At 48.2% G+C, this 19,536-nt stretch overlaps 1 protein-coding gene across 1 annotated transcript; it reads right to left on the minus strand.

Annotated features, from left to right (window-relative positions):
• Window positions 1–382: 382 nt before the first annotated feature.
• On the minus strand, window positions 383–17,533 carry Timm44 (translocase of inner mitochondrial membrane 44). The gene is made up of 13 exons (XM_027415836.2): window positions 17,388–17,533; window positions 15,694–15,789; window positions 11,431–11,601; window positions 9,948–10,028; window positions 9,378–9,527; window positions 9,153–9,292; window positions 8,793–8,878; window positions 8,094–8,186; window positions 7,880–8,004; window positions 6,544–6,594; window positions 3,330–3,419; window positions 1,210–1,320; window positions 383–910 (listed from the first exon to the last, which is right to left on the minus strand). The coding sequence occupies exons 1-13, from the start codon at window positions 17,430–17,432 to the stop codon at window positions 791–793; spliced, it is 1,359 nt and encodes a 452-aa protein (XP_027271637.1). The 5' UTR covers window positions 17,433–17,533; the 3' UTR covers window positions 383–790.
• Between the last annotated feature and the right edge of the window lie 2,003 nt (window positions 17,534–19,536).

Consider the following 19,536-nt stretch of genomic DNA (forward strand, 5'->3'; position numbering starts at 1 on the left):
GCCCCAGCTCAGGTTCCCACAGTACCCAGTACCTCAGCAGGGTGTGGGTAGTTGCTAGCCCTCAGCACGGAAGCCTCACCCTGACCTCCGCGTCTGTTTCCCTATTCTTCCCGGCCGACCCCTCATCCCAGTCTCTGTTTTAGGGAGGATCCTGATGCCCCCAGGCACCGCCCATTAGTGTTTATGCGGCTCAGTCTCAGGGAACCCCAAATTCAACAGAAACCCCAGATAGCTGGGGTGGTTATTCTCCCTACAAGAGGGCAGGGTCCTGGCCCGAGAAGATGGCACCCTATCTGACTACAACCCTCCACTGACCTTGAAGCTCTCTGACAGGCCCTAGGTCACAGACTTCCCAACCGAAACATACACTTCAGACCGTTCAAACAGTTCTGCACTTTGGTGTTTTATTATGTCCAGATCTTAGGCTTATGTACAGGAAATAACAGCATTGATTAAAAAGAAAAAAAAAAAAGAACCTAAAAGTGGCCTGGCAGGCAATGCCAGTGGACTACTTAGAACAGCAGGCCAGGCAGGCCTTACCCCATGGCCCACAGGAGCCCCTGGGCTGGGGCCTTTTGACACTGCCAGCAGCCCCCTGTGGCATTCTGGGGAACATCCCAACCCTGCAAGGCACCTCCAGCCCTTTTCTTATCCAGCTGGTTTCACAGCTGCCCCGAGGAACTTGGGTCTTGTGTCAGTCTTGTGCCACAGTGCCTCACGGAGCTTCTCTCTATCTCTGTCCCGCGAATCTCTAACTCTGGAGCAGCCTAGATGCCAGCCATCATTGCCCTCAGAGTATCTGTTCTGTGCTGGAGGCTGAGATGTCCAGAAGGCGCCAGGCAGCATAAGGGTTGAGCTCCTCCTGGTCTCTGCAGAGTGCCCACACGTACAGCATGCGTAGCACCTTGTCCTGTGGAGACCAGGCAAAGCGAGGGGTGGGGTTTAGTGGGTGTGTAAGGGGGTGGGGTGGGGTGGGGAGGGACAGGACTTCTGAAGAAGGCAAGAAAGGCTCTAGGAGAGTCCAGGGAGGGGTGCCTGGGGCTGCTGGCTCTGGCCACTGTTCAGACAAGATGCTGGATCCTCTGACTTCAAAACCGTCCCAACTCCTAGCTGTTTCTCTCCAACTCCAGAACCCTCCTGATTCCAAGCCAGGGCCTATGCTGGCCAAGGGGCTCTCTGTGAGAAGATGTCCCTCAATTCCCCACTCACCGGGTCACCCTCGACCACCTCGCCTTTGGGGTTCTTGATCACCATCACCAACTGGGCCTGGAAGGTGACGATCAGCACAGGGCCCTGCTCCATCATCTTGCCCATGGCCAGCTGCAGGCAACACAGAAGCATGGCCTCAGAAGAGCACACCCTCCCACTACCCAGGAGATGAAAAGCCCCAAGGCTGCACCTGAAGGAAAGAGGCCTGACTCCTTGCCTTGCTAAAAGCATGGTACCCCTCCCCCACTTTGGGGGAGTGACTTTCCAACAGGCTCCTTCTCATGGACAACACCAGGCCTTCAACTGTGGGACTTCTCTGTTTCCAGACTGGGGGTGAGGGAGGGCAGGAAGGTGGCTCTGCTTCGCCTGCAGCTCCCACCAGGGAGGAAGTCTGCATGACTGAAGCTCAGTCGCCCATCAGGCCATGCTGCAGAGGCAGAAGTACCAATCACTGCAGTGGGGCTCAAGGGCACCGAGGCTTTGGCAACGCTCACCAGGGGCCCAACAGCACAGCGGCTCCTGGATGCAGGATGAGGGGGCAGCCTGATAAATTCACTTGAAAATATCATTGAATATGTGAGGTGGTGGCGCACGCCTTTAATTCCAGCTCTGGAGAGTCAGAGGACTTTGTGAGTTCCAGGACAGTCAGAGCTACACAGAGAAACTCTTATTTATAGTCCTCCCCCAAATATTGAAAACTCATTAAATACCAAACATAATATGCATCTTAGCAAATAAGTTTGCCTTCATGTGAGCAAAATTAGGTATTGCAAAACCTTTTTCTTTTTGGTTTTTCGAGACAGGGTTTCTCTGTGGCTTTGGAGGCTGTCCTGGAACTAGCTCTTGTAGACCAGGCTGGTCTCGAACTCACAGAGATCCACCTGCCTCTGCCTCCTGAGTGCTGGGATTAAAGGCGTGCACCACCAACGCCCGGGGCAAAGCCTATTTTTATCATGACACAATGTCTCAGGTAACCCAAGCTGGCCTCGAACTTACTGTATAGTTATAAATGGCCCTGAACTCCACTGTCTCAGACTTCAAATGCTGGGATTATCACATCCTGCCAACAAAGCCTATTTTATAATAAAGTTATAATATAGATTTTCCTAAATATGGTTTTATCATTTAGTCCAGATTGTCCTTGAACGTTTGGGATCCTCCTGCCTCAATTTCCAGAGTGCTGGAATCATAGGTGTGTCTGGTTCACTGCACAGAATTTTTATTTTGATTTTTCACTTGTATATTAGTATGTGTGCCAACATGTGCACACAAATAGAGACCAGAGGAGGATAACAGGTGCTTGTTCTATTGTTCCCCACCTTGGTTTTGAGATGGGATCTCTTACTGATCTTACACTCAACGTTTTGGCTAGGCTGGCTGGCCAGCAATCTCCCAGGGTCATCTTGTTTCCACCCAAATGTCTGGGGTTATGGACATGAGCAGCCACGCCTGGCTGTTTAAACTCAGTGTCTCTTGCTTTCACAGCAAGTGCTCTTCTTACCCACAAAGCCATCTCCTCAGCCCTCATGGAACTTTGAATAAAATCTGAAGTATGGTTTCAACCAAATTCACTAATATGCAATAATCACTTCTGCACCACCAAGAAGTTAAAAAAACAAAATAAAATAAAAAAAACCAATAAACTCTAGGCATGGTGGCCTAGGCCTTTAATCCAAGCACTCGGGAGGCAAAGGCAATGAATGAGTGGGTGTGGGTTTGAAGCCAGCCTGGTCTACATGGTAAGTTCCAGGCCAGCCAGGGCTATAGCGTGAGACCCTGTCTCAAGATCACTTATATGCCAACCACAGAAATACGAAAAGCCTTGTGATACAGGAATACATTTTTGTTTGTTGCTGTACTAGGAATTCAACCCTGGGGTCTTACTGATGCTAGGCCAGGACTCTGACAACTGAGCTATATCCCCAGGCCTCTTTTTACTTTTTCTTTTGAAATAGTGTCATTAAATGACCCAGATTAGCCTGGAACTCCCTCTGTAGCCCAAGCAGACCTTTACTTAAGAGCTTCCTGCCTTGAGTAGTGGGAAGAGAAGACCTGGCTTCATCTAATAGGCTATGTCAGCTGGTGCTTCACTGACCATCCCTTTCCTCGGGATGACTTACGTCCACATTGCTGATGTCCAGGATCCGGGAGTGGAACTGGAGGCCCAGAGCCTTGGCCTGCTGGATAGGGTGGGCCAGCTGACTGTAGGTCTGCAACGAGAGTCAACAGGCACATGTCAGTCACTGATGGAGGATGGGTCATACCCCGAGGTGGAGCCATGCTCACTGCCCCAGCACTGGGAGGGGCAGAAGCCAAGAGCACAAGTCCAAGCCCGGAAGGATGCCACTCTTTGCTGGCCAGAACTGAACACTTGCTTCTCATTATAGAAAGAGCCATACTCCCTAGTGGGAGCAGTATTAATCAGCGTAGTAGGTAATCCACAGCATCATCCAAAGGATACTCCCAGGGTGAGCAGTGACTCTTGGCTGATCTCTACTGCTCCCAGATTCACCTCCCCTAGAATCCTGGCCTGGAATCACATGTCTTTTCTAGGATTTGTCCCAAAACTGTGGGCTGCCCTGAAAACTTACTGCTTGAGTGGCCTCTCTCACAACACTCAAGGTGCCACTCACCACTGCCAAGTGCCTCGGGGACATATGGTCACATGCTAGAGGGCAGTTTCATTAAGCTTGGAGGCAACTAGGATGGAAAATGCTTTGAAGGCATCTACTTAAAAGGGGCAGGGGGACATGCAGTTGTGCTGGGCTGGGGAAGTGGCTCAGTGGACTGAGTTCACTTGCTGCACAAGTATGAGTTCAAATCTACAACCCAGGTAAAGTTGGGCACAGCATCGCATGTGTGTAATCCCAGCATTCCTGCAATGAGATGGGAAGTGGGGACAGGAGAAATCTCTGGAAGCTCTTGGGCCAGCTAGCCTGGTACATACACCATGATGAACAAGAGACCCTGTCCTACACAATATGGAAGAAGAGGATAACATTTGAGATTGTTCTACGACTTCCACACATGCATCATGGCGTGCGCGCGCACACGCACACACACACACACACACACACACACACACACACACACACACACACACACTCAGAGAGAGAGAGAGAGAGAGAGAGAGAGAGAGAGAGAGAGAGAGAGAAGTGCCAACCCCACCTGGAGGGTTTCTGCTGTTTACTGCTATAGAGATGAGCTCCATATAGCCCAAACTAGCCTTGAATTCCATGTAGCAAAAGACAACTCTGAATACCCCAGTAGTGGGAGGGTTAACATATGTCTCCATCACCCAGTGTATGCAGTGCTGAGTGTCAAACCCAGGGCTTCCAGCATATTAGGCAAGCACTCTAAAAACAGAGATCTATCCCTGACCCATGGACTTCTTTAAGACAACATTTTAAAAGCACCTCACTGGAAGCAACTAGAATTCCAGCTTGTTCTAGGGGGTACTAGGCCACTCTTGGGTAGACGATCAGCCACAACTTTGTGGTTCCAAGGGAGGAGGGGGAGGGGGACTCTAACTGACTCCAGTTCTTCTCATAAATGCCCGCTGGCTTAGTCACAGTGCAGGGGAGTATTTCAAATGAAAACCTGACAAATCTTCTCTGCTTTTCCCAGGCTGTTTGTGAGCTGGGTGCAGAATAGGATGAGCCAAAAAAAGGTCCTAGATTGCTTCACACAAAGAAGCTGGAGGAAACAAAACAAAACAACCCACAATCCTGCCTGGAGAGACAGCCAGAAGCCAGCAGGGTGAGGTGAGGTGGCCTCACCAGACCAGACGAAAGCAGGAGTTCCATGGGGACAGGGAGGCTGCCAGGAGTGAGCAGACGACATGTGCTCCTGGGGAAGATGCTGGCCTCCCTGCAGCCTGCTCTGACACTGACCCTGTGATCCTGAGCCCTGACTCCGGGAAGTGGCTGGGGCACCATTAGGACACAGTGTCCGTCCTCGGGCGGGAAGTATACCCACACTTCTGTTTTGATCTGTGTTACATTATCTTATTAGAGGGAAGACCTGCTGGGACACAGTATTCACAGTTAACTCTTACAATCACCAGGAGGGGCACCATGAGGGTTCAGGAGTGCCAGGGAAAGTTCATACATTTAAGTGACCTCTTCCTGAACTTGAGGCCCCCAACCTGCACATTCCAGGCCACCTTACACGGGTCCTGTCATAGCCACTTGAACCAGGACAGAAAAGAGACAAAAGGCCATCCTGGATATCCCATGCCAATCCATGGCATGAATCATTTCTGTAATTCTCTTTAATCAAAATTAGTTTATGGGAGCTGGGGAGATGGCTCAGTTGGGAAAGCACTCTCTGTGCATGCATGAGAAGTGGACTCTGGATCCCAAGAGCCCACACGAAAGATGGACAGGTGTGGAGGCTTGGTAAATCTTGAGCCCAGTAAGTGGGAACAGGGAACCCCTGGGCAAGGTGACTAGTCCGGTCAGCTCAAACAGCAAGCCCTGAGTTCAGCAAAGACCCTGCCTCCATACAAAGTGGAGAGTGATTGTCATAAGCCTTCACCAACGAACACACTAACATGCATACACACCCCTACACCACACACAGATCATATGTCACATGACATCCCCAATCAGTTTATAGTACTGAAGATAGAGTTCAACATTTGAACCTTGCTTCACGAATTCATGAAGCCTCAGTACCAACCACATAAAAAAACAGACCTACCCACAACCAAAATTAGTTTCTGATGAGGAGTCAGAAGGTGGGGGTAGAGAAAAGGGAGCAAGGGAACTGGCAGTTGTGGATCAGGTTTCGCATCAGGACCAAACAGAGAAGGGATCATTTCTGACATTTCTAACTTCCAGCTGAAGACTCAGTGTCTGACCTGTGGATACCTGTGCATCACACACAGAAGAAAGGACAGATGGATGGGCTGCTGGGCTCTGTGGGAACCAAGTATCAGACATGAGGACCTCTCTCCCACTGCCTAGGCCAGAGCCACCTAAGCGGGCTTCTAGAAAACGTATTTATTTTCCGGGTGATGGTGGGGCTCACCTTTATTCCCAGCACTGGGGAGGCAGAGGCAGGCAAATTTCTGTGAGTTTGAGACCAGCCTGGTCTACAAGAGCTAGTTTTAGAACAGGCCCCAAAGCAACACAGGGAAATCCTGTTTCGAAAGACCAAAACAAAAGAAAAAAAAAAAACCCCACCTTATTTATCTCTGCAGTGCTGGGGATGGAACCCAACACAATGCACATGCTAGGAAAATGCTTGGCCCTGAGGCACACCCAGTCCTTCTGATTTTTTTTTTTCTTTGCGTTGCTGTTTGGCTGAAATGAGAAAAGCAGTACTCACAGCTTCATAGCACCAGTCTTTGAGAATGTCAAGCTCCCCAGAAATCATGGCCTAAATAGGAAAGAGGATAAAATAAGCATGAGAAGGTGAGTGGGCTCTTGCAGCAGAATGCTTGAGAGCAGTCTCTGGCAGCCTTCCCTGGAGACCCCTGGACTTCTGCCCATCAGCTCAGGTCTGCGGAAGACAGGGAGGCTGGCTCAGGTGGACAGCAGCTGTGGATATCCTGGGTGGGAGGTGGCAAGTACCTGCATTCATGTTCATCCAGCTCTGGTCTTTGGGTGCAGGGCAAGGAAAAGCAGGGAGAGCGGGGGAGCCCTCACTATGGAGGAGTTGCCTTCCAGCCCCCCTCCCTGAGGACCAGGCTTTGGAAAGCTAGAAATGAGGCAGGCTGCAGAGGGAGGTGCCCAGAGAGAAAGCAAGAACCAGCTGGGGCACATCCCCAGAGAAGCTGCCTGGTAACACCTGCTGTTCTTGGTGATCACTCCCTTCCCACTTCCTCCCAGTTCTGCCCAAAGAGTGGGAAGGAGGTGAGAAACTGGAAAGAGAGGAGAGGATGAAGCACGTGGAGGAGAGTGGAAGGAGTAAGGCCTGGGGGTTGTTGGGCTTTCTTATAGGGCTGTCTCAGATCCTGCCATATTCTGGGTGCTTCAGAGAGGCAGAGACAGCCAGCCAGTACAGGTGTGCTGTACTGTGACTTGAACAAGACATGCCCTCCTGGCTTACAAACCAAAGAGACAAGAGCAATCGTGTATGAATGTCAGGACCACCAGAGACAATGGCTCCAGACCTTAGCTCTGGTCTGGCCAGGGCACCCTGGGTCTGAACAAAAATGCAGTGGCTGTCTATGTCTCCCTGATGCCTGAAAAGCCAGGGCCCTTGGGCTGTTCCTAGCAATCTCCAGAAATGGCATCAAGGCAAACCATACCAGAAAGCACAGTGCAGAACTTCAGGGACAAAGCCATGATTGTCTGGCTACAAAGATAGAGAAACCTACCCTAGAACCATCATGCTCCATGTGGAAGGCAAGAAACCTCCACAGCTACCATCACTGGAGCCAGTGCAGAGACAGGTGAGGCTGGTGCCCTCTCTTGAGAGCCCTCACTGTCATGGGTAGTGCACAGGCCTCTCAGTGTAGGTGGGGAAGGTTAAGAGACAGAACCTAAGGTAAAGCTGCACTCAAATGAGCAGCAGCCTGGGAGCAAAGCATCTGCTCAGAAAACAGCCCGAGCAACTTGCTTCACCTGAGGTAATCTAGACTCAGCCCTAGGGGAACACCCAGAACACGGAGGAGATTCAGCAGGCCAGGGCCCCAGCACAGCTGCAGCATGGCTCGAACCTCTAGTATGTTGGGGATGATGTCACTCTCACACTGTCGAAGAAAGCGGTCCTTGTCAAAGGTTGGGTCCACTCTCAGGATCTCTGTGAGCACCTCTGACATTTCTGTCTTTGAGAAAAGACCCCCTGCAGGGAGACAAGCCCTCAGGTTAGGGCCTACCTTCCACCCCTGGCTGTGGCCACTGCAGACAGGATGGCCCTGAAGCCACACTCACCCAGCAAGTCAGTGACTTTGTCAGTTAAGGCCCGGGATGCTCGAATGAGAACATTGTCGCTCTCATCATACTTCATCTTCATCTCAAAGAAGCCTGTGGAGGGTACACACAGGAGCTAGAGGGGACCTTTCTGACATGATGCCCTGATTCCAGTTCCTGAGAACTTCCTGCAAGACAACCCTTCTTGACATGGGTCAGATCTAGGCAAGCCATTTGTGGACCTCAGCCTGTCTCATCTCAGCAAATGGGCCATCTATCCACCTACCTGAAAAATGCAGAAACTTAGCTACAACCCCAGAGGGGCTATGCAAAATTTGGGGTGCCACCCCTGCTGGCTGTTGCCTTCACTCCAAAGGAAACACAGGCCTCTAGTAGTCCTCACAGGAAGAAGGAACAAAGGTATGTAGCCAGCTGCTCAGCCACTGAAGAAATCCTGTGCCTGGCTGAAAACTGAAGAGCAGTCCCACCACCTCTCTCAAATCCAGGGCGCCTGACATCCTAACTATTCTCTGAGGGGGTGATCACTAGTGTCTCAGTGACAGATGACAGAATCTACAGCTAGATGGGAGGGGGCCCTAAGGAGGCGTGCAACTGTATCTGATCCCTTAGCTCCTTCTGTAAAGTGGGACTCTGTGTAGTGTCTGGCTAGTATCTGCTACCACTGTTCTGTCCAGGACCCAGCAGGCTGGCCACACTCACGGTTGAACACCACATTGTTGTCTTTGAAGTCCTTCCACTGCTGGTACCACTTGGAGTCCTTGTGTAGCACAACCCCTAACGCTTCCCTGGGGAGAAGGCAGTGGCTAGAATGAACTGCAGGCCCCCAGGCCCTGCATGCTCCTAAGACCACAGGTGGGGAGAGAGGATGGCTTCACACCCAGGAGCTCCAACTCCACCCTTCCTTCCTCTTCTTTCCCCCATTCCTCTCCCATCTCCCAGCTCTCTGGAGGGTAGCAGGAACCTTGAGAAGAGAAAAAGACTTGGACAGGCACCTCCCAGAGGACCCTGGAAACAGACCCCAGGTGGCCAGGACCACCCAGGAACCTGTCTGGGACATACTCGTTAGCCTCGAACACTTTGCTTTCTTTGAACTTTGCTCCAGCAAACTCCGTCCTTTTCCGGAGCCGCTCAGGCCGGCGGTAGGGACCTGTGTGTCCCAGTACACTCTCATCAATCTCCTTCTTCACTGACTCTACACCCTGCAGGGGAGAGAAGGCTGGGGGTTGCTAAGGGCCAGCAGCCTAGGGGTCGCTGTCCTGCCTGGCCTGGGCCAGGTTCACTTACCTGGGAGATGGCTTTAAAGGCCGCAGTCTTGCCCAGCTTCTCCCCGCCCTTGGATACTGACTCTGCTGACTGCTTGGCTGTCCGGGCAGCCTCTTCTACCCCCTCTTTGATCTTCCGGCCAAGGTCACTCTTACTGACTTCATCAAGACTCTACTGAGACAGAGGCAGAGGGGAGCATGTCGCACAGGTCTATAACACAGTCTTGAGGTTAATACTGCATTTCACCCCTAAGTTCAGGATTCTTCTGGAATGAGCAAGAGAGGAATGGGGATTCCCGTCAAAGGATTCCATAGAAACAATTAGCCAAAGTGAGAGGAGGATGCCTAAGCCAGCATGGAATGCTGCTCCTCTAGGAGGGGCCTGCACCCACCTGTACCCTCACCTGGGTTGGAATGTCCCTCCCATTCTATTTTCAGCCTGGAAGAACAAAAATCTCCACTTTATCTTCTATTCTCATCCCAGGCTAACTTAAGACACTTACATCTCATGAGTGCCAGTGGGATTCATGGCCCTAACTTCCTGAGGTCCTCACTTACTTACCCCAGTTGGCAGGTCAGCCTTGGGCCTTACCTCTTTCACTGTCCCTGTCAACTCCCCAAGCTTCTTCTTTATCGCTTCACTGGTGCGCACAGTCTCCGACTCGATGGTTTTCTAGGGTCAAGGAATTGCCTCTTTTTATCTGGACACAACAGTGAACTTGGTCATCCAAGCACAGGTCCCCAGGAGCATTTTCATGGCTGTTGAAACTCTGAGAAGAGTTCCAAGCCCTTGCATGCCCACCCTGAGGGTTCTTATTACACAGCAGCCCCAGCCCACTTGGCTGCTACCTCCAGAGTTCCGTTCCCAGATAACTCATTCTTTTTTTTTTTTTTTTTTTTAAAGATTTTATTTATTTATTATGTATACAACATTCTGCTTCCATGTATATCTGCACACCAGAAGAGGGCACCAGATCTCATAACAGATGGTTGTGAGCCACCATGTGGTTGCTGGGAATTGAACTCAGGACCTCTGGAAGAGCAGTCAGTGCTCTTAACCTCTGAGCCATCTCTCCAGCCCGATAACTCATTCTTTACTGATGGGACAAAGCCACCTTCTACCAGGCTGAAGCCACATAAGGAGTGTCATGCAAATATAGCTTGGGAATACACAGAAGGAAAAAGGCCTTGCTGGGGACTGGTGGAGACCAACAGAACAGAATGCAGAGGAACCCAGGCTAAGGGCATGGCACTCTGAGGCTCAGCTGCTCATTGGTAGACAGGGCACTGTGCCTCCCCACAGGGCACTTGCATGGCTGTTCAAGAGACATCATGGAGTGATCAGGCTGAGAGGTGTTCAGTGCACTGCACACAGTGCCTGCCATGCAAACATGAGAACCTTCCATCTCCAGAACCTATGTAAAAATTCAAAAGCGGAGGCAGGCATGTGCTCATTAGTCCAGTGCTGGAGAGGGGAGGGATGGTGCCAGGCACTGGAGACAGGTGGATCCCTAATGCTCATTGCTGGCCAAGAGCCTAGTCAAATCTATGAGCTTCAAGTTCAGTGAAAGATGCTATTTCAAAAAATAAGGTAGCTAGCTACCAATCAAAAAGATACCTGCCCTATGGCCTTCACATGAATAAATGTGCACATGCACACATACAACATGCACACATACCATACACACAAAAGAAGAGAGAGCAGCAAACACTAAATTACACCAGCATTATGACCCACTTCTTATTAGCATTATGGCTCCAAACTGCCATGAGTCACAAGATGCAGATGTCAGTCTGGCAAGCATGGGATATCTCCCCTGAGTGATAACTTTTATGACCATGCTATGCTATCTACAATGCTAGAGATGGATCCAGTATCTCTTACTAATGTACAGGCTTGGTAAACCGAGTGGCCATGCATGCACTGGCTAACCACAGTGCCACAGAGGACTCTGCAAGGCCAGGAGGCCTTGGCACCCTGTTCCTGTCCTGATACCTTTAAATCAGTGCTGTGACCATGCCACCTTCCCCAGCAGCCCTGGCCCAGGGGATAAAGATGGGATTGAGGTACTCACGTATTTTCTTCTGGCTTCCTGGAGGGCATCTGACTCTTCGAGCTTCTTTGCCTCATCTCGGAACTTTTTTATACTCTCTTTCATCTCTTTATTTTTGGCTAATTCTTGTTTGATGTTATCTAGCAAGCCTGACAAAAAACCTTTTCTATTCCCAGAAGAATAGGATTTGGTCTAGAAAGAATGTAAAATTGAAAAGAAAGGAAAGTTTAGAGGCTGGAAAGGCACAGCTGACAACATCTGGTTACCACTAGGCACCCAATTTCCTCCCTTCTGACAGTGTTGTTTAGCAGGGAATAGAGGTCTCTTTTATTATAACAGAATGAGTTACAGAAACACTCATGATAAGCCACCAGAGTAAACTCTACATGTCCACAGGTTCATATCTATTGATGTTATCAACAAGTCAAAAATAAAAATAAAAACTGGCATGCCAATGTTCATTACCACACTAGTCATAGTACATAAGATATGGAACCAAACGAGGTGACCAACAATAGGGAAATAAATGGACAAAGAGAATGGAGTTCTTTTTGCTTTTTTCAGCCATAAAGAATAAAGTTGGGGGGGGGGTGCATGCCTTTAATCCCAGTACTTGGAAGGCAGAAGGCAAATATCTGAGTTCAAGGCCTGCCTGGTCTACAAAGTGAGTTCCAAGACAGCCAGGGCTACATAGAAAAATACTCTCTTGAAAAGCCACAAATAAATAAAGTTATGTGGTCTTCTAGAAAATTGGAGATAATCCCATTAAGTGAATTTAATACTTTGTGCATTTGCTCAGTTGTGGGTGTGGGATTTTATAGATACATCAAATTGTATATATACAAATAATATGGAGGTACAATCAAAGCTGGGGAATAAAAGGGACCGGGGGAGGGCCAAGAAAAGAAAGGGTATTGGGGGAAGGAACATGCTAAAAGTCAGTTACACACTTGCATGAAAATGGCCTTATATAACTGTATAGTTAAAAACAAACAAACAGGGCCTAGAGAGATGGCTCAGAGGTTAAGAGCACTGACTGCTCTTCCAGAGGTCCTGAGTTCAATTCCCAGCAACCACATGGTGGCTCACAACCATCCGTTATGAGACCTGGTGCCCTCTTCTGGTGTACAAATATTCATGGAAGCAGAATGTTGTATACATAATAAATAAAATCTTAAAAAAAAAAGAAAAAAAACCCAAACAAACAAAGCTTCCTTCTGAGACAGGTGTAGTTGTACATCCTGCAATCCTAGTCCTTAAAAGACCCATGACTGAGCCTACATGGTGGAAGGAGTGAACAGATTCCTGCCAAGTTGTGCTCTGACCCCTTACACACATGCCACGGCACATACTCTTCTCCAAAAAATAAATTTAAACAACAACAAAAGAGGCTGATGCAGGAATATTTTGAGGTTAAAGATGGCTTTGGGTTGCTGGGCTTTGGTGGCACACGCCTTTAATCCCAGCACTCAGGAGGCAGAGGCAGGTGGATCTCTATGAGTTCGAGACCAGCCTGGTCTACAAGAGCTAGTTCCAGGACAGCCTCCAAAGCCACAGAGAGAAACCCTGTCTCGAAAATAACCAAAAAAGATGGCTTGGGTCTCTGTGAGTTTGAGGATGGTTTGGTCTACATCACAAGTTCCAGTTTCAGGCTACTCAAGGCTACATAGTAAGATTTTGTCTTAAAAAAAAATCTGGACACATGGAAAATTGTTTTCCTTTAATTAGTCCCTAAAATTACAGTGTAGCAACTACTGACACAGCATTTACATTGCCTCAGGTGCTACCAGTTGTAGTTACTTGTAACTGTTACCATGAATCACCAGAAAGAGTCTATACTGAGGGGTTATCCAGATCAGATTGGCCTGTTGGGGGGAGGGTGGGTGTCTTGATTGATAATTAATGTAGGATGGCCCAGCCCACAGTAGATGCCATTCATTCCCTGGGTAGGGAGTAAGTCTTGGGCTATATATTAAGCCTGGCTAAGCATTTGTTGTGAGTGCACTTCCTGGTTGGAGGTGATATTGTGTACATACAACTAACCAATTGATATTTGCTGTATGAAAAGGCCACAAACTCATGAGTCAGCAGCATGACATAATGAAAAGGCAGAACTGGGAGACAGTAAGAATACTAATGGTTGTCAAAGGGTCAGATGAATGAACAAGTGGGGCCCAGAGGATTGTTTAGGGCAGTGAAACTGATGATGATGATAGGTACTTAGTACCATGGCTTCTGTGTGGAGACCAGAGGAAAACCTGTGAATGAGTTACAGGGACCGAACTTGCACTTTCACCCACTGAGTCATCTCACTAGCGCCTGTTCTTACTGTTTATGTGGAGGGTTTGTTCTGGAATAGGGTCTGGGAGCTGGTCTTGAACTTATTATGTAGTTCAACTTGTGATGTTCTTGCCTCCACCTCTCAAGTGCTAGGGATTACAGATGTGTAACATCTGTAAACAGGCCTGGTTAGTGAAACTGTTGTGTAATCTCTTTACAATGATAGAGACAAATCCTTACCCACTTGTTATAACCTCACAGGATGCATAACACAGAAACAAACCTGACTATAACCAGATTTCAGATCTTAACAATGTATCCAACTCTGGTTCCTTAATTGTAACAATGTCATCCACAATGAGAAATAGAACTAACAGGGACCTGTGAGCTGGAGAAAGTGGTTAGGGAGAACCCTCTGTACTTTCTGTTAGATTTTTATTAGTTAATTTTGTTTGTTGGAGGGGGTTGTGTGAGAGTCTGACTATGTAGCACTGGCTAGGCTGGAACTCTGCATAGGGTAGACCAGTATAGCGTAGAACTTACAGAGATCACACTGCCTCTGCCTCTAGAGTGCTACGATTAAAAGCATGCACCACGAAGCCTGGTTCAATCTATTTATTATTTACAGGATCTCATGTAGCCTAGATTGGCCTTTAACTTGCTAAGTAAGCTAAGGATGACCATGACATACTCCAGAATGCTAGAATGACAATTGTGAACCACTATGTCTAGTGTATGCTGTACTGGGGATAGAACCTAGGGCTTACTTTATTTATTTATTTTTATTTTTTGTTTTTTGAGACAGGGTTTCTCTGTGACTTTGGAGGCTATCCTGGAACTAGCTCTTGTAGACCAGGTTGGACTCGAACTCACAGAGATCCGCCTGCCTCTGCCTCCCAAGTGCTGGGATTAAAGGTATGTGCCACCACCGCCAGGAATTTTTTTTTTTAATTTTAAATTTTTTATCCATTTTACATACCAACCACAGCTCTCCCTCCCTCCCCTCCTCTTGCTCTCCCTCTTACTCTTCCCCCACTCTCCATCAACTTCTCAGAGAGGATAAGGCCTCCCATGGGGAGTTAACAAAGCCTGGCACATCAAGTTGAGCTAGGACCAGGCCCCTCCCCTTTGCATCAAGGCTGAGCAAGGTAACCCACCATGAACCTCTAGGTGGCATTCTATCAATAGAACCACATTCCCAGTCCCAGGTTAATTTTTCTGTAAAGCTAAAACTGCTCTAAAAGGTAAAGTCTGTCAAAAGTAAGACACCAGAGTGAGGCCACAGTGGTGAGACCTGAAATTGCTGAAAGGGAAGCAAGAGGATCAGGAGTTCAAGGTGATTCTCAGCTACACAGAGGCCAGCCTGAGCTAGAACTCCTATCTTTAAAAAGAAACAGTGTAAGAAACAATGAAGAAAATGTCAATGGGAGTGGCCATGTGTGGTTTGCTATAGTAGTTGAAGGCCGACTGCCTTCCCGGTTCTTGTTGAGCTATAAGAGACAGCAGCAGTGGGGAAGGAGTCCCTGGGACCTGTCCCACTCCTACAATGGCTGCAGGACAGAACCAGGAAGAAGCTGAGGAGAGATTGTACCCAGTATGCATATTTGAGGCTTCCTGCCTCACTAACAGAAGTAGCAACCAGGCTACAAGGAGACCCAAGGAAAGATCCAGTAACTCTTTCCCAATACTTAAAATAACCAAGCTTGGTGAGGAACCTACAGACAGAAGCCAGGGAAGGAGAAGGTAAACTGATACAGGAGGCCTTTTCTAACCATCAGAGCAAACTAAATGCATTACTCTATGAGTTAAGAGCACCTTGTTGCTGGAAAAATAAAACAGGAGGCTACCTAAGAGTAGCCCAGGACATCTAGAAACAAGGTCTGTGGCTCTCCGGACCTCTGAAGGCCCTGAACACACAACACTCCCCGAAGTGACTGTGTTGGCATGATTTTTTTTTTCCCCCAGACCCGTTGGGTCTGCTTGTTGGTATCCTGGGTCACTTACCAGTGTTAACTCTCCTCCTGGCCGGCTTATCTGGTAGCTTGAACCTTGGGGTGGGTTGTGGCTGGAGAGAAATTGGACTCTGCTGCCTAGGCACCTCTAATTGGTTAAGAAAAGAGAAAGATCCATTCAGAAAAGTGGGTGACTCCAAAGGTCACCTGTGAGTCATTTGGGGACCTTGACTTCATGCCTGTTGTAAACTAATATGCAACTTTTGTAAAATCCAGGAAGCCATTGGAATTAGGTAGAAAGAGGATATGCTGCATCTGTACCTCCAGGACCTATTCCCACCTCTGAAACTTGTGAGAACGTGGATAGACAGGCACCAGGAAACCAACAAGAGTAGAATAAATGCAACAGCATAACCCCATCTTTAGTTAAACACACTCCACTTCTGTCAAGCTCCAACAATTACAGACATGAACTTGCAGAGACAAACCAGTAAGTTTTTGGTTCAGGGAAACGCATGGAATAAACTTGCAATGTCCTGGTCAAAGGTTCTAAATGCAAAGCCACTCTGGGCAAAAAACCAGGTAACCTCATGAGAAAGGCCTTTTCTTCTACCAAATGATGAACTTGTAGCTATGTGCAGCCGAGTCCAGCATTGGTGCACTAAAAATGAATGGCCTACTAGAGCCACTTTTCATCTTACGGATGTTTCTTCTAGCAACATCCTAAACTTATAAGGTTCAGAAGTGACGGAGATCGGGCTCCATCATTTGTCACCCCACTGTCAGGGTTTATTCACATGATCAAGCTGGCTAGTTTGTTTGTTTGTTTGTTTTTCCCTTCCTCACTTACAGCTCCTTGTGTGTTCTTCCTGGAGCTGCACACTCAAAGTGTTCAGGTGCAGCTCTGACCTGTCTTCACTCAAGCATACATCCCTAGGTGCGCTCTCCAGGTAGATCCCCTCAAACAGGCTCTCAAGGTCCAAACGAGTACAAGTATCAGTATGCCTATAGTTACTGAAGGTAGAACTCTTGGGAGTGTAAATCACTTGTTTTACATTGTCCTTCCTCTTAACAGCGGTAGAATCATACTGATGTGGGCTTTAGACCCGATCAGCCACCCACTAGCTATAGGGCTATGAGCAGGTTGCTTAACCTTTCTGAGTTTCAGGTTCCTTACCCTAATTGAAACAGGGCCAAACAACAGCAGTATAAAAGACTATATTCTGAGTGTGTATAAAAAGCTAGTGACCTAAGCCAAGGGTCCTAGGTCTTATCCAGGGCAAGAATTATCTCCCGCACTTCCACGCTGAGCGTTTGGAGCAGCGATTCAGGAAACACTCTCCGCAGAGAATTTGACATTCAAACGAGAACTGTGACTGTCACTTTAAAGGAAAAAAAAAAAAAACTTTCATCTGGCTATGATTTCTTCACGGGGCACCACCTCCCCAGGCACTCCCTCGTGCACGTGGGATCAAATGCACAGATGAGTGAGAGGTGACAAGTTCCCGGGCAGCTCAGAGCACTGCCGCTTGTTGCCGGGGAAGGGTTGGGGAACTGGTTCCCGCCCTCAGGCCTCGCTACGTGCTCCCAGCCCAAGCATCGGCTGACCCAATGACCCAACCCCAAGCCAGTCGTGGAACACACAGGGAAAGCCACGAGAGATCAGGCACTGGAGAGAAGGAGGTCTCGAAAGCTGAGCATCTAAACCCCTTAATTCTGCCCCACCAGCCCCACGCGTTTGCTCACCCGCGGACAGCGGCACCAGCCGCTCCGCAGAGCTGCCGCCGCCATGTTGGAAGAGCCCGTGTGACCTTCCTGCGTCGCGCCCCGATAGCGTCATCAGCTGCGACGGCCCGGAGAAGCACGAGCCTGGGAAAATCCGGAGTGAAGGGGGTGGGAGGGTGGGGGGTGGGGAGGTAAAGAGAAACAAGGCTCTGATTGGTCCTGTGTGATGGGTGGGACCTTAAGATCTCGAACTCTGCCATCCAGCCCGCGAGGGGGTTTAGGATAGGAAAGCCTCTGGCGGAGGGTCAGAGAGGAAGGCACTTTTGTGAGACCATCTGAGGTAGGGTACGACTACGAAAGGGCAGAGGATTTGGGTTCAAGTCTCAGCAGCCACTTGGTGGTTCACACCCACCTGTAATAACAGGTCCAGGGGATCCGATGCCCTCTTCTGATCTCCAAGGGCACCAGGTAGACATACATGCTGGCAGAACACCTACCTATATACATAAAATTAAGAAGACAACAAAAAGGCAGAGCCTATTGGGGAGGATTCGATATCTCACTGATGGATTTTTTTGGGGGGGTGTTTTTTGAGAGCCAGATGTAGCACAGCATGCAAAAGACTCATACACATAAAAATTCATTAAAAAGACGAAGAAAGGGCAAAACCATAGGGGAGGATTCTGCCTGGAGCATGGATTACCCAGAAAACAGCTCAATGGCTAGTCTTATTTATTTATTTATTTATTTATTTATTTATTTATTTGTATTTAGAGAGATGCAGGTAGGCTGGCCTCCAACTCGTATGTAGTTGATGATGACCTTGAATTTCTGATCCTCCTGATTCTACCTCCCAAGTGTTACTGATTACAGGTGTGGTTTGTGCATGCTAGGCAAGCAGCCTACCAAACAAGTGACATCTCCAACTCTGAGACAGCAACATTGTTAGTGTTAGAGATAGGCATGTAGGTGGATGAACTACAATTCTGGCTGTACTTGATGACGACTGACTACTGACAGTGCCCAGACATGCCAGAAAGCAAGGTACTCCAAAAGCAAGAATCTCAAACCCCTTTATAAATGATGTAGGAAGACACCTGTTAGTTCTGGCCCAGAAAAGGAAAGAAAGTTGAAGACCTGGCTGACTAGGGACTAGTCTTCCATTAGTTCAGTGTAATGGGCACATCTTGCTCTGAAGTGGTTCAGGTCTTTGCTATTCCAGTACCTCCATGCTATTTTGGATTTAGAGAATACTGCCATCATGCAAAGTACTGTAAAGTGGCCATGCTATTTGTGGTTGCAGACATAAGCTATGAGGGCTGTAGTAAAGCATGGGCTTATGAGAGTTTATCCCTTGAAAAAGAGGCAGCCTTCACTGCAGAAAACTGTAGGAGGACCAGTGGCTATCTTACTATGAGATGACATCCTGAGGTCAGTCCCTAAGATGCTAAGCTTTAAACATCTGGGACAGCAACAGTCTTGTGTATCTCATTATTCTTTTTACAGAAGCTAAGAGACACATCTGAAAATACAAAACCAAAAAAAAAAAAAAAAAAACATGTTGAGGACACAGCTCAGCAGTAGCATGCCTTCCTGGATTACACAGGGTATGGCTGGGGAGTAGAGGCCTTGGGTTTTGTTCTCAGTGCCATCATCATCATTGTACATACATACATACATACCAAGTGTTTTGTAGGGCATGATCATTTATTTGGTTTCATTTGTTAACCTGTCTCACAGAAGCTCCTATACCTTCCCCTCCACAGACAGGCTCTTATGCAGCCCAGGCACATAATTCTCAAATTTATGATCCTTATATTTTAGTCTGGCCAGTGCTGGAATTTCTGGCTTGCACCACCACACCCAGCTGTGTAGTATTCCTACATGTGAATTATCAAAGATCGAACTCTTCTTTTAAAACAAGAAACTTTTATTTAATGTATATGAATGTTTTGCCTCCTTGTATGTATGTGTACCATATGCCTGTAGAGGCCAGGAAAGGACAATTATCCCCTGCAATTGGAGTTACAGACCGTTGTGAACCTCAATGTAGGTACTGGAATCTACTGCAGGTTCTCTGGAAGAGCAGCTGAGCTCTCCCTCCAGCTTCTGATGGTGTTCCCCACTATTCTTACGTCTGTCTGTCTATCTATCCATCCATCCATCCTCC

This window comes from Cricetulus griseus, chromosome 4 (genome assembly GCF_003668045.3).
Source record: "Cricetulus griseus strain 17A/GY chromosome 4, alternate assembly CriGri-PICRH-1.0, whole genome shotgun sequence".
In the NCBI taxonomy this organism is placed as follows: Eukaryota; Metazoa; Chordata; class Mammalia; order Rodentia; family Cricetidae; genus Cricetulus; species Cricetulus griseus.